General features: G+C 46.8%; 1 protein-coding gene across 3 annotated transcripts in view; it reads left to right on the forward strand.

The window, feature by feature from the left end:
• The window catches only part of sema5a (sema domain, seven thrombospondin repeats (type 1 and type 1-like), transmembrane domain (TM) and short cytoplasmic domain, (semaphorin) 5A), a 107625-nt gene that overhangs the window by 76806 nt on the left and 15819 nt on the right, over positions 1 to 15000 (forward strand). For 2 of the 3 annotated variants that reach the window (XM_035526306.1, XM_035526305.1), the window contains 2 exons: positions 9121 to 9346; positions 14096 to 14311. In XM_035526306.1, coding sequence (XP_035382199.1) covers positions 9121 to 9346; positions 14096 to 14311 — 442 coding nt within the window. The remainder of the gene's footprint in view (positions 1 to 9120; positions 9347 to 14095; positions 14312 to 15000) is intronic. The other variant, XM_035526307.1, reaches the window with a different exon arrangement.

Here is a 15000-nt window from a genome sequence, read left to right on the forward strand (position 1 = left end):
ACTGCAGACCATACTCACAAAGACCAGTAAGACACGTCCTAGTCACCACGGCAGATGTCACTTGCTCAGGGCTGTTGTTGTTTGTTTGTTTGTTTGTTTGTTTTATGCAAGCATCTGCCATTGTAGCCAATTTAAAGCTAGCTGTGCAATGTTTTGCCTTAGTAGGATGTAATTTGCCCTTTGGAAGGATGGATGTGTCGTACAGGTGATACAGGTATGTCAGAATGGACATGTGTGTGGTACAGGTGTGTCAGCACGGATGTGTGTGTGGTACAGCTGTGTCAGCACGAATGTGTGTGTGGTACAGGTGTGTCAGGACAGACGTGTGTGGTACAGGTGTGTCAGGACGGGCGTGTGTGTGGTACAGGTGTTAGGATGGGCGTGTGTGTGGTACAGGTGTTAGGATGGGCATGTGTGTGATACAGGTGTTAGGATGGGCATGTGTGTGGTACAGGTGTTAGGATGGGCATGTTTGTGGTACAGGTCTGTGAAGACAGCCGTGTGTGTGGTACAGGTGTTTCAGCATGGACGTGAGTGTGGTACAGGTGTGTCAGCACGGACGTGTGTGTAGTACAGGTATGTCAGCATGGACGTGTGAGTGGTACAGGTGTGTCAGGATGGGGGTGTGTGTGGTACAGGTGTGTCAGGATGGGGTGTGTGTGGTATAGGTGTGTCAGGACAGGCGTGTGTGTGGTACAGGTGTGTCAGGATAGGCGTGTGTGTGGTACAGGTGTGTCAGCATGGACGTGTGTGGTACAGGTGTGTCAGCACAGACGTGTGTGGTACAGGTGTGTCTGGACAGGCGTGTGTGTGGTAAAGGTGTGTCAGGACAGGCATGTTTGTGGTACAGGTGTGTCAGGACGGGTGTGTGTGTGTGGTACAGGTGTGTCAGGACAGGTGTGTGTGTGGTACAGGTGTGTCAGGGCAGACATGTGTGTGGTAGCCATCACATTCTGCGTTTGCCAGATCAGGCTTTCTATGGGTTTAGATTTAGTCCCAAGGCCATGGTTCACTGTAACAGGTTGTTTGGGGAAATAATAATAATAATAATAATAATAATAATAACAAAGAAGGATTTATGGTAATCATATTTAGGGTTTGTGGTAATCGTATTTATGGTTTATGGTAATCGTATTTATGGTATGTGGTAATTGTATTTAGGATTTATGGTAATCATATTTAGGGTTTGTGGTAATCGTATTTAGGGTTTGTGGTAATCGTATTTAGGGTTTGTGGTAATCATTTCTGGTGTATTTGTTTGATGGTGTGTGTGAGGGTAAGACTCATTAAGACTGATTTAGGATGTTTGACAAGTCTGCTGATGTTCAAGTTCAAGTTCAAGTTCGGTTTATTTGTCACATACATAGTCATACACAGTATAACACGCAGTGAAATGGTGGAGAGTGCTCTGTCCAAACTGAGGAAGAGAAACAGGGGTGCATAGAGAAAAATATATATATGCAGATAAATATATATATTCTATGTATGTACAAAAATATATTAACAATGTATGTACAATATATGTATATTATGATTATATACACAATGTACAATGTATATGGTTATGTATATATGTACACAATCTACAGAATGTACAGATCCATTTCATATAATAACATATCTACAGTTGTTGTGTTACAAGGTAATTGAATATAAATATATATATACAGATGTACAGATATACAGTTATGTTACATGGTGGTGGTGGTCCCCACAGTTTATCAGTTTCCCTGATTCAGGGCCCGATTGGCCTGTGGGAAGAAGCTCTTCTTCAGCCTCCCTGTCTTGGTCTTCAGGGAGCGAAAGCGCCTCCCTGACCTCAACAGAGTGAAGAGTCTATTGTTGGGATGGGTGGGGTCCTTCACAATCCTCCTGGCCTTGGTCTGGCACCGCTTGTAGTAGATGGTTTGCAGGTCAGGAAGTTCCGTGTGAGTGATGCGCTCTGCTGAATGCACTACCCTTTGGAGTGCTTGTCTGTCCTGCTTGGTGCTATTCCCTAACCAGAATGTGATGTTCCCCGTGAGGATGCTCTCGATAGTGCAGGTGTAGAGGTTCCGCAGTACTTTGGAGGGCAGTCTGAAGTCTCTTAGGCATCTGAGGTGGTAAAGACGCTGACGAGCCTTCTTTGCCAGGGAGTTGGTATGGCGGGACCAGGACAGGTCCTGTGAGATGTGAACACCAAGGTACCTGAAACTGTCTACTGTCTCCACCGTGGTTCCACTGATCCTCACAGGCCGCTCCTGCTTCTTGCTGCAATCCACGATCAGCTCCTTTATTTTCCTGGCACCAGTTTTCCAGGTGTTTAATCTCCTCCAGGTAGGCCCTCTCATCGTTGTCTGAGATCAGGCCCATGACGACGGTGTCGTCAGCAAACTTGACAATGATGTTAGAGCTGGAAGTGGCTGTGCAGTCGTAGGTGTACAGTGAGTAGAGCAGGGGGCTTAGGACACAACCCTGAGGAGCTCCAGTGCTGAGGGTGAGGGTGGATGAGGCGCAGTTGCCCACCCGTACTGATTGTGGTCTGTCTGTTAGGAAGTTGGAGATCCAGTCACACAGGGATGGATGCAGTCCTAGATCCGCCAACTTGCTAGTCTGGAGGGGATGATGGTGTTAAATGCTGAACTGTAGTCGACAAACAGCATTTTAACATAATTTCCCCTCCCTTCGTCCAGGTGAGTCAGTGTAGTGTGGAGCAGATGTGATGTGTGTGATGTTTTAGTTTTGTAGCTGTGGTGTATGTAAGATGTGATCAGACACTTATCAGACACTGCCTGAATGCCAACTGTTGTTCTTTGTCATTCTGTGCCCTCTTCAAAGTGTAGACGCTTTTGTGTGTGTGTGTGTGTGTGTGTGTGTGTGTGTGTGTGTGTGTGTGATTGTGCGCTTGTGCACGTGTGAGGGTGTGCGTGTGTGCATGTCTGCATGAGTGCGTGTGCGCATATGTGTGTGTATATTGGTGTGCGCATGAGGGTGCATGTATATCTTTTTTTGTTCTCATGGCTATCTATGTCATGAATGGCAAAATGTGTGTGTGTGTGTGTGTGTGTGTGTGTGTGAGTGTGTGAGTTTATTACTGCTTTAAGAAATCTGGCTACTTCCATCAGCCTACCAAGAGAAAAATCACAAATAACCCAGAGAGTGTGATGGATGGACAGATGGGGGATGGAGGAGTGTAGAGGGTGGAGAGGGTGTGATGGATGGACAGATGGGGGATGGAGGAGTGTAGAGGGTGGAGAGAGTGTGATGGATGGACAGATGGGGGATGGAGGAGTGTAGAGGGTGGAGAGGGTGGGATGGATGGACAGATGGGGGATGGAGGAGTGTAGAGGGTGGAGAGAGTGTGATGGATGGACAGATGGGGGATGGAGGAGTGTAGAGGGTGGAGAGGGTGGGATGGATGGACAGATGGGGGATGGAGGAGTGTAGAGGGTGGAGAGGGTGGGATGGATGGACAGATGGGGGATGGAGGAGTGGAGAGGGTGGGATGGATGGACAGATGGGGGATGGAGGAGTGTAGAGGGTGGAGAGGGTGGGATGGATGGACAGATGGGGGATGGAGGAGTGTAGAGGGTGGAGAGGGTGGGATGGATGGACAGATGGGGGATGGAGGAGTGTAGAGGGTGGAGAGGGTGGGATGGATGGACAGATGGGGGATGGAGGAGTGTAGAGGGTGGAGAGGGTGGGATGGATGGACAGATGGGGGATGGAGGAGTGTAGAGGGTGGAGAGGGTGGGATGGATGGACAGATGGGGGATGGAGGAGTGTAGAGGGTGGAGAGGGTGGGATGGATGGACAGATGGGGGATGGAGGAGTGTAGAGGGTGGAGAGAGTGTGATGGATGGACAGATGGGGGATGGAGGAGTGTAGAGGGTGGAGAGGGTGGGATGGATGGACAGATGGGGGATGGAGGAGTGTAGAGGGTGGAGAGGGTGGGATGGATGGACAGATGGGGGATGGAGGAGTGTAGAGGGTGGAGAGGGTGGGATGGATGGACAGATGGGGGATGGAGGAGTGTAGAGGGTGGAGAGGGTGGACAGATGGGGGATGGAGGAGTGTAGAGGGTGGAGAGGGTGGAGAGGGTGGGATGGAGGTCAGTGCATTACCCACATTCCCTCTGCTGTTCTTCCCCATTTCGTTACGTGCCCCAGATGATGCGCGACCCCTCTGCGGAGAGGCGAGGACTTTAATTGGGGTGGTCTGCGTGTAATTACACTGTGAGACAGGTCGCTGTATTCCCTCAGAACCCGCACTGGGAATCGGACTGGGTCAAAGGGCGCACACACGTGTCCGCAACGGATAACGAGGCAGAGCTGGATATCACTTATCCTGCTGATTCAAACGTTGTGCCTGATTCAAATAATAAGCTAATTAATTATTCACCACACTGCCGCCTGATTGGAGGAAAAACAGCAGCGTTTTCCTCCACCAGACCCAGGATTGGCCAGGGAAGGTTCATAGACATTAAAGAAAGAGACCTGATTGGAGGACGCCAGCTGAGCTGTGCTCATGCCACCATCAGCTAGTTTGGCAAAGGTTGCAAAGGTATTTAACCCTTGCACTGATGTTTACTTCTCTTTCTTATTTAGTGTACTCAGTCCTGGAGTTTAATCAATATGGATATAGATGGCAGTCTGTGTGGTCAGGATTATATGTCAATATGCGTTCTTATTCCGAGGTATCAGTTAGCATGTAATTAAATTAGTCTGTTTAACAGTATAACAGTATAATTTAATACTATATAAGTAATAATATTACAATTTCAGAATCTTTGAGCTTTTTAGAACATGTTTTGACCCAATTGATTAAAAACAATTAAAATTGCAATATTGTATTTTTACATATCGAATCATAGCACATGTATGGCATTGTGTATCATATTGTGAGTTAGTGGCCAGTTGAGATGAAGGTGTTTAAATTTCATCTCTTCCTCCAGCAGGACAAATTTGGTAGTGATGAAAGAAAACAAGCAGAGACACAGAACTCTGTGATGCACTCTATTATATTTGATTCTAGCAACTCAGTGTATGTGTGTGAGTATGTGTGTGAGTATGTGTGTGTGTGATCTGTGTGTGTGTGTGTGTGTGTGTGTGTTTTTGTATGTGTGTGTGTGTGTGTGTGTCTGTGTGTGTGTGTGCGTGTGTGATCTGTGTCATCTCTTGACCGTCCTGTGATGACAGGAATGTGTGTATTAATGTTAACATGACCACCTGCTGTGAACCACCACGCCCCCGCCCAGCTCTTGCAGGTGCTAGCCTGTAATTAACATGGCTAACATGGGTAACATCTGCTTCAGGCGTTTTCGTGTGTTTCCAGTTTCTCAGTCAACAGTGATCCATATGATCTCAGCCACCATGAAAGAACCTCAATTTGAAAATGGGTTTATTTTTATTTTAAGAATAAAGTTGAGCGGGCTTAATGGGGGTTGTATGTGATTGTGTTGGTATGCATTAATATCAGACTGTAACTGCATGTGTGGAAGGGCAGAGAGAAGCAGGTCAGTACGCCACCGGGGAGTCATGCTCAGTCGTAACGAGGTAGTGTGAGTGTCGGTGTTGAATGTGTTCAAAACTTCGGCTGTTCCTGACTCGGATCGCTACGCACACTGGTCTTCAGGCAGTGTGAAATTAAAATAACTTTTAATAGGTGTTTACGAAAATCACCTTTGGTTGTTTTCTGATTTTTCTGACTTGATCAGGTTAGAAACTTTTAGCAGAATTATTTTTCTTCTAGCGCTCATTGGTCGCGTTTCCGTCCGAGTGATCTTTTTTTACAAAAACTGCTGCAGTGCTTAAAATGTTTGTCGATCTAAGATGCATTTTAAGATGGAATTTTTCCACTTCCTTTTCCAAAATTGACACAGAATATTAAGTGCTAAAGCAATTTTCATTTAAAAAAATTCCCTGTATGGAAGTGAAGCTGAAAGCGAGGTGTTCAAATGGGCAGTGCTCTGACAGAACAACCATGATCATGTGATCGAAAGGTCACATGATCACAGTCTGTCCTGTGCAGACTGATGCAATGCTTGCTGGGTAATATTGATGGATTAACATCAAGTTTAGTATTCTGTTCCAAAGAATATAAGAAGACAGATGCTTCTCTCCCTCCCTCTTGCTCTCTCTCTCTCTCTCTCTCTCTCTCTCTCTCTCTCTCTCTATCAGTATTTCTGCCATGTTGGTATTGCATGGACAATGACTAAGAATTTATCTCAATTCAGCAAAAGATAAACAAACAAAACAACCAAATTCAAAGCAATTCCAGAAGTGCTGATCCCTGTAAGACTGATCCCTGGAGGGCTGATCCCTGGAAGACTGATCCCTGGTGGGCTGATCTGTATGTCTGTGTGATGTACGCTCTCGCTGCAGTGTGGAGAGAGAGAAGCATAGTGTTAGCCATAGTGGCCTGTCTATGCTGATAACTGAGTGTATTTGTCTTAACGCTCAGCCACCTCCAGGCCTGCCGCACAACTGAGGCGTGGGTAGTAGTTCCACACACAGGGACCTTGTGAAGTGAGCAAAACTGCTTTTTGTTTTCTCACAGCTGAGGTAGGGTGTGTGTGCCTGTTTGTGTGTGTGTGTGTGTTCAGTCACAATGATCAGACCAGCACAAACCCAAATCAAAATGATCAGATCAAACCGAGCCCAGGTCAGTACTGTCAGAACTCTGCTCTGCTCAGCCAGCACACAGCTGTCTCTCCCCAAACGCTCATATTGTGCTTTGTCATGGACATGGAACTGAACTAATTCCCTGTGCTGTAGTTTGGATCAAATTTGCCTGATATTCGGTATTATGATCCAGATACAGACTGCAGACGGAGCACAGCCAGTTCAGTGAGTGTCGTCAGCAGAACACACCACACGCCCCACAGACTGGAAAGCACAAGAATGTCCCATGTCCCAGCGCAAGGCAGCAGGGGTTTTCGGATTCAGTTCAATTTAGCATTCCCATTCCACCAGACACGTCCGAGCGCTTTCTGCAGAGCTTTCGTTTTTACATAATATCCTCGAACAAAGATGTTACAGCGATACTTACTAGAGGATGGAATATCAGATTTGTCTGAGTTTGTTTTTTAAGGTCATGCTTGTCTTATAATCACTGGGTATGATTTGTGGTTATTGTCTTTAGCACTCTTTTTTCTGTTGGTAAAACAATATTCTTCATGCAATTTCATGTAATAAATCCCTCCGAAAATCATCCTTCATAATAAAGGGGTTAGCAGGTCTGATTATGTGCTAATCTTTTGTTTCTGTTGGGGTTTTTTTGGAGTCAGTTTTATTAGAAGGCTTTATTAATTATTGGATAAGTGTATATTGTAGGAAAATGATTCCCCTTCTCATTATACAGCGGGTGAAATAAATATTGAACAAGTAAGTAAATATATTTCTAAAGGCGCTATTGACAAGAAATTCTCACCAGATGTCGGCAACAACCCATCCAATCCACACATGCAAAGAAATCAAACCATAGATGTCTATAAATAATGTGTAATAATGAAAAATGACACAGGAAAAAGTATTGGACACGCTTCTGAAATGTATTTAATACTTCGTACAAAAGTCTTTGTTGGTGATGGCAGCTTCAAGACGCCTCCTGAATGGAGAAACCAGTCACATGCATTGCTCGGGTGTGATTTTGGCCCATTCTTCCACACAAACACTCTTCAAATCCTGAAGGTTCTGTCGGCTCCTTCTATGAACGCTGAGCTTTAGTTTCATAGATGTTCAGTTGGGTTCAGGTCAGGTGATTGGCTGGGCCATTCTAGGAGCTTTATTTTCTTTCTCTGAAACCAATTGAGCGTTTCATTGGCTGTGTTTGGGATCATTGTCTTGCTGAAATGTCCACCCTCATTTCATCTTCATCTTCCTGGTAGATGGCAACAGATTTTTATAAATAATGTCTCGGTACATTTGTCCATTCATCCTTCCTTCAGTTATATGAAGCGTGCCAGTGCCGTATGCTGAAAAACAGCCTCACACCATGATGTTCTCACCTCCAAACTTCACTGTTGGAATGGTGTTTTGGGGGTGATATGCAGTGCCTTTTGACCTCCACACATGGTGTATATTATGGCATCCAAATAGTTCAATTTCGGTCTCATCTGACCAGTATTTCACAGGCTTGTCTAAATGTTGTTGAGCAAACTGTATATTCACCCTATGTCTGAAGTTTCAAAACGAATGAACACCCCAATACAGGAGCCATCTGCCTACTTAAATATTCATGAGGAACATCTCATACACATATGTGCCTGGTGTTTCTCATTTGGGCTTGTTTTACTTAGTTTTTTTAGGGTTTGCGCTTTTTGTATTTTTTTATAACCTTTAACCTTGACGTTCCTTTCGTGTTCCCTGTGTGAGAAGAGCAGAAGGCAAACAACTCACTGTAGGAGGAGGGGCAAAGGCAGCCTCCTCCATCCCAAAGCCCCTGTGATTGGCTGACAGTCAAACAGCTCACTGTAGGAGGAGGGGCAAAGGCAGCCTCCTCCATCCCAAAGCCCCTGTGATTGGCTGACAGTCAAACAGGCGACCTTTCTCTTCTTATTTCTTCCAGGGTCTGGCATCCATTCGGGTTCGGTTTAGTATAAAGGAAGGAACAGAGGGGAATGGCCACTGTTCGCAGCTTTGCTTTGCTTTTTTAAATGTTCTAATAAATCATTAAAAGTAGAAGTTAATATATTATTAGAACTTCATATAAAGGCACTGAAGGGAGCATGTGTCTATCATATTTAAGAGGGAGGTCTGTAAAATGCATGTGCTGACATCCTGTAGATCAGACATCTTGCATATCTGTCCTGACATCCTGTAGATCTGACCTGACATCATGTCCTGACATCCCGTAGATCTGCTGTTCAGTGTAACTTCACTCCAGCAGTGGGCGCTCTTTTGAGATGCTGCTGAAGCTGATGTTTTGACTTGTGTGTTGTGATGTCATTCATTCATTCATTCTTTGCTAGGTGTTATCCATCATCCTGTACTGTAAATTAAACCTTTTCTCCTGGTTTGCTGCCACTCTGAGCCCCGAGAGTGATGGGTAAAGGCTGCGTTCCGCAGGCAAAAAGCCAAACGCCGCGCCTGTCAACACTGGGCACTTTTAAATGGAGTTCTGTTTTCCGCATTCCGATAGGAATACCAGTCCTGCAACGCACTGCCGTGCCCGGACCTGAAGAAGACCACTCCGTGGACGCCGTGGACTCCCGTGAACATCTCGGATAATGGCGGCCATTACGAGCAAAGGTTCCGCTACACATGCAAGGCACGGGTGCCGGAGCCCAGCCTACTGGAGGTGGGAAGGCAGCGGATCGAGATGCGCTACTGCTCCAGCGACGGATCCACGGGCTGCTCCACCGACGGTGAGACCCCACCCTCCTGCTGACACTCACGCTCTCCAACACCCTCCCTCTCTCTCTCTCTCTCTCTCTCTCTCTCTCTCTCTCTTTAACCCTCTCTCTCTCTCTCTCTCTCTCTCACTCTGTTTATCCCTCTCTCATGCTCTCTCTCTCTCTCTGTTTATCCCTCTCTCACTCTCTCTCTAACCCTCTCTCTCTCTCTTTAACCCTCTCTCTCTCTCATGCTCTCACTCTCTCTCTAACCCCCTCTCTCTCTCTCTTTAACCCTCTCTCTCTCTCTCTCATGCTCTCTCTCTCTCTCTAACCCTCTCTCTCTCTCTCTTTAACCCTCTCTTTCTCTCTCATGCTCTCACTCTCTCTCTAACCCTCTCTCTCTCTCTTTAACCCTCTCTCTCTCTCTCTCATGCTCTCACTCTCTCTCTAACCCTCTCTCTCTCTCTTTAACCCTCTCTCTCTCTCTCTCTCTCTCTCTGTTTATCCCTCTCACTCTCTTTCTAACCCCCTCTCTCTCTCTCTCACTGGTTGTTTTCCTTTATATTGATCCCATCTCTTCTCTCTCTCTCTCTCTCTCTCTCTCTCTCTCTCTCTCTCTCTCTCTCTCTCTTCCTCCCTCGCTCTGTGTGCTCATGTTTCTCCTGCTACACTCGCCGGGTCTATTTGTGTCGCTACTAAAGTTAACCGTGTGAATTAATGGACTCTGATCATACAAGTGCTTCGCTGAGTCAAATGCACAGGGAGCTGGACCCAACGGCCTGGACTCTGCTGGACTCTGCTGGACCTCAGAACCCCCCCACCACCCACCCAGTACATCTGCACAGTGTAAACACTTCACATTTGTAAACCAGTTGTTGTTGAAGGCAACAAGCGCCCTATCGCGATGTTGTATTGGGCGTCCAGCATAATCAAGTTTATTAGTTATTTTACAGAGCGACTCAAAGGCCGTCTGCAGCAGTGTGTAATTGCCATCAACCACCCACCAAGAGCATGGTTACTGTGGAGACCCAACACACACACACACACACACACACTCGCCTGACAGCCATGCGGGGGGTAGTGTGTCTGCTGGGTTTATTTTCAGGTCCATGCACATAAGACGGCCTCATGCCTCAGTTTTTGTCGAGCCGTGTTTTTATCCTTTGCTGTGATGAGGTTTGGTTTGAAGATTTTGATGGAAATGGGATTTCGAAAGTCTCTGTCTGCACAGCAACATTAATGGGATAAAATGAAATTCAAACCGCTCCCAGTGGATTTGACTCCAGCCCCATCCGTCATGTACACCTCCAGACCGAGGGCCCGCCTTCTCAGGCGGGCCGATACTAAGCCGGACAGTTCAGAGAGTTTGTCTCGCTAATGGCCCGAAGACGCCCGGCACCACGGCTGTGGGCGCTAGTGCAGGACTAATTCTGTATCAGACACACTAAGACACACACTTATCTACCTTATCTTGTCATTTATCTGAATCTCCCTGCTTAAGGCACCTCTGCGGCTGCTGTCAGACTGTAATTTATAAAAGTGAAGAGTACTGATCTGATTCAGGAATCCCCCCCACCATGAGCAGTTAGTTCTGCTCACAGCCGCTCAGACCGTAGGGTTGCATCTTATGACGCCTTCCCACGCCCACACTGGAACTGGACGAGTTCCAGGCCTGACGGACCAGCAGGCTTTGCCTGGGTCTTACACGCAAGCCGTCATTAACCTACAGGGCACCAGCGTAGACGTGTAATTATCGCCCCCGGCAAGGTGTTGTGTGCGCGGCCGTCAGCGGCTCCACTGTGGAATGTGAGCTCTGGAGGTTTAGCCTCGCCACTGGGCCTCTCTCCATCGATCTGAGTCCTTGAGTCACAGCACTAAGGCGGAGCAATAAACCGCGGTGCTCGCAAGCCCATGTGAGCTAGATAGCAAAACCCGCTTCCACTGAAGAGTGTGATCAGCACGGCAGGTCTGAGTGTGAGGTCTACTCCCATGACAAACACGGGGTCATGTGATTCGACGTTGAGAAGAATACTCTGAATTCTCTGTTTCTGAAGACCTAAAGCAGGGAATACTGGGAGATCTCCACCCTCTGGGGCATGTGCAGCGATGGCGTGTGGAGGATGCTCATATGGGGAGCTCAAAACCAAACACTGTGTTCATCCCGGAGTTAGTCACATTCCAGCAGGACGTCTCTGGGGTGATTCCGACACTGTCCATGGTCTTACTCACCATGCAGCAGGATTGGACATTTTCCAACAAATCAGCGCCAGTAATCGAGTCTGTCTGGACGTCCACGTCTCTCACAGCCATAACATGATCAGAACTGTGTAAGAGTTCGGTCCCTCACAGGAGCTGTGGCCAGTTCAGTGCTGATGGGTCCATTCTGTTCTTTTCGTTGACCTGGAAGTAAACTGTAGCCTTTGTTTATTTACATGTCATCACCATAACAACTCCCAGATATCATTTGTTGCGTATTAGTTCGTATCATTTTCTTTTTAAAGGTTTAATATCCCCTTTCACAAATCCTTGTGCTAATCAGGTAGCTTTTTGTGGGTCTTCTTTGTGCGTTTGTCAGTATTGGGTGTTTTGATCAGGGTTTTTGTTCACATGCCCTTTCCTCTGAGATGTGTCAATACTGCCCAATCCAAAGTGGTGTCATCAGACTGCCATGACATTTTCAACCCTGCAAACTGAAGTTAGCTCTCTCTTTTCTTTTTTCTCGCAGGAAGATTTTTTTTAATTGGCTTGTCTGCAGATGCTATTGACGCCTTATTCTGGAAGAAATAACAGTCATGTCTTCCGATAGGCCTCGAGTGAGCCATCAGCCAAAGAGAATTATAGCAATTACCCAAAGTAGATTGAAGCAGATGAAAATACTGCATCATCAAAAAATGAAATAAGTCGTATTGGCATCTCGTCAACACATGTTCATTAAAGTCTCGCCGTCTTAATGATGATCATCGGTTAATTAGTGTCCAGCAGAGATTTAAGATTAACGTTTTAGGATTAACGTGTGAGCAGGTCTTCTCTCCACAGCCTTCTCTTGGTTAATTGCACCATTTTGCTTTTTGTTCAACTTGTTTTACACTGTTTTGCTGTGTGCTCTGAGAACAGTGGAAATGGATTCCAGCGCCATTACTGAGGCCGGTTCCTAAGAGCGATGGCAGAGGTTGGCGTAAAAGTGTGGGACCAGAGCCGTCCTGCAGCTGCTCTCTGCTCCACGAAGCTCCTGAAACGCTCCTGCTCCCTCTCTCTCTCCTTCTCTCCCTCTCCCTCTCTCTCTCTCTTTCTATCCTCTTTATCATTGATTTCCTACACATCGACCTCTCCATAAGTATGCCTAAGTCCTAAACTACCTACCTCAGGAGGTGTGTTAGAAGGAACAGTCGATGCTGTGATGGATATGTAGTCAGGTCAAACCGTCACGTTATTAGGTCTTTATAATGATGTGGAGTTCTAACTCAGGCCTTCAGGCTGCTGTAAGACTCTCGGAGACTGTCGGAGACTGCTTTGTTTTTCCTGTTTTCCCACTGAAGATTTAACACAGCAGCGTAACAGTTCTGCGTAATTATCTGCCTGTTTCTAATCGCCCCGTAGTGTTATTAAGCATCCCCTGGCAGTCCTGGGCATGTGCCTGGCATGTCTCCGTGCCTGGGTGGGGGGGGGCGTGGTCAGATCTAGGCTTGCTTGTGGGGAGCCCTTGAAAAAGCACGCGGCCGTGTTTCTTTGCATACGGGTCAGAGGTCACGTTGACCTGACCCTGGGGCCCATGAAGCAACACTGTGTCCGGCACAGGGCTGTCTAGAGTGAACTCTAGATAAGAGGTCAAGGGTCACCCATGCTCAGTAGACCCTGGGCATGGCCAGCAGCACACGCTGACATCCAGCTCTACGGAGCGTTCCGTACGCTTGTCAGGCGTTTGGAGAGTGTGAAGACAAAGAGAAAATAAAACATTCCAGCATTTTCCCACGTCAGCTAAATTGGATCTGCTGCATTTAAGTGAAATTTACAGCTGAGGGATTTTTTTTTACATCTAACTGAAAATACCCTCTGAAGACAGAACGTAATCGTAAAACTCCTCAGTGTCTCACACTCTTTTTCTTAAAACTCCTCAGGGTCTCTCACTCTGTTTCGTAAAACTCCTCAGCATCTCACACCCTGTTTCGTAAAACTCCTCAGGGTCTCACACTTTGTTTCTTTCATGTCACTTACTGTATATTCTCTTGCAACCCACTGTGGTCAATCATAAAGTCTGTGTTATTTATTTCCTGTGACACAGAGAGTTTTCTCCTCTAAATCTAAATCTGTGTGTGTGTGTGTGTGTGTGTGTGTGTCTGTGTGTGTGTGTGTGTGTGTGTGTGTGTGTGTGTGTCTGTGTGTGTGTGTGTGTGTGTGTATGTGTGTGCATGTGCATGTATGCGTGTGCGTTTGTGTGTGTGTGTGTGCGTGCGTTGAGTGTGGTGTGTATGTGTGTGTGTCTGTGTGTATGTGCATGTGTGTGTATGCCTGTGTGTGTGTGTGTGTGCGTGCGTGTGTGTGTGTGTGTGCGTGTGTGTGTGTGTGTGTATGTGCATGTGTGTGTATGCCTGTGTGTGTGTATGCACGTGTGTGTGTGTGTGTGTGTGGGTGCGCGTGTGTGTGTGTGTGTGTGTGTGTGTGTGTGTGTGCGTGTGTGTGTATGCGCGTGTCTGTGCGTGTGTGTGTGTGTGTATGCGCGTGTCTGTGCGTGTGTGCGTGTGCGTGTGTGTGTGTGTGTGTGTGTGTGTGCGTGTGCGTGAGGTTCAGGAGAACTGATGCTGTCAGGCCGTGTCACGGGGCTCATGGTGAACGGGGGCTGGTCCTCCTGGAGTTCCTGGAGTCAGTGTAGTCGTGACTGCAGCTCCGGGATCCGCAGCCGAAAGCGTGCGTGTGCCAGTCCCAAACCCAAACACGGAGGCACAGCCTGCCTGGGGCCCGCCCAGGAGTACCAGGAGTGTAACACCACCCCCTGCCCAGGTGAGCATACTGTAGCAACACACAGTCACACTCATTCACACACCTGCACACACACTCACATATGCATCTACACATACACTTACACAAACTCATACATACAGACACACAAACAAATACACACTCACACTCAAATACATGCATGTACACACTCATACTCACACACACACTCATACATGGACGTGTACACAAACTTGCTTAAACTCACACTCAAACTAATACACACTCACTCACACAGTCACATACACTCATGCATACACTCCTGCATACATTCAAAGACTCTATCACTTATACACACTCCCAGCATATACGAATGCAGAGTCACACACACACACTCACACATAAGCATAGCCTCACACACACACACACACACACACACACACACACAGCTTGTTACCCAACACTTACCTGATTACAGCAAAACAGAGATATTCTTCTGCTACTGATTAAATACAGCTGTTAAAAAAGCACAAAAGGGCAAGAGAAAATATGTACACACACACATGCATGCACACAAATCCAAAAAACACACGCATGCACACAAACCCAACACACTCACACGCATGCACACAAATCCAAAAAACACACGCATGCACACACACCCAACACACACGCACATACGCACAAGCCCGACACACACTAGAGCACATAAGGAATGTCTCTCCTTCCTGATCTACAAAAGTGATTATGTG

This window comes from Electrophorus electricus, chromosome 5 (genome assembly GCF_013358815.1).
Source record: "Electrophorus electricus isolate fEleEle1 chromosome 5, fEleEle1.pri, whole genome shotgun sequence".
Lineage (NCBI taxonomy): Eukaryota > Metazoa > Chordata > Actinopteri > Gymnotiformes > Gymnotidae > Electrophorus > Electrophorus electricus.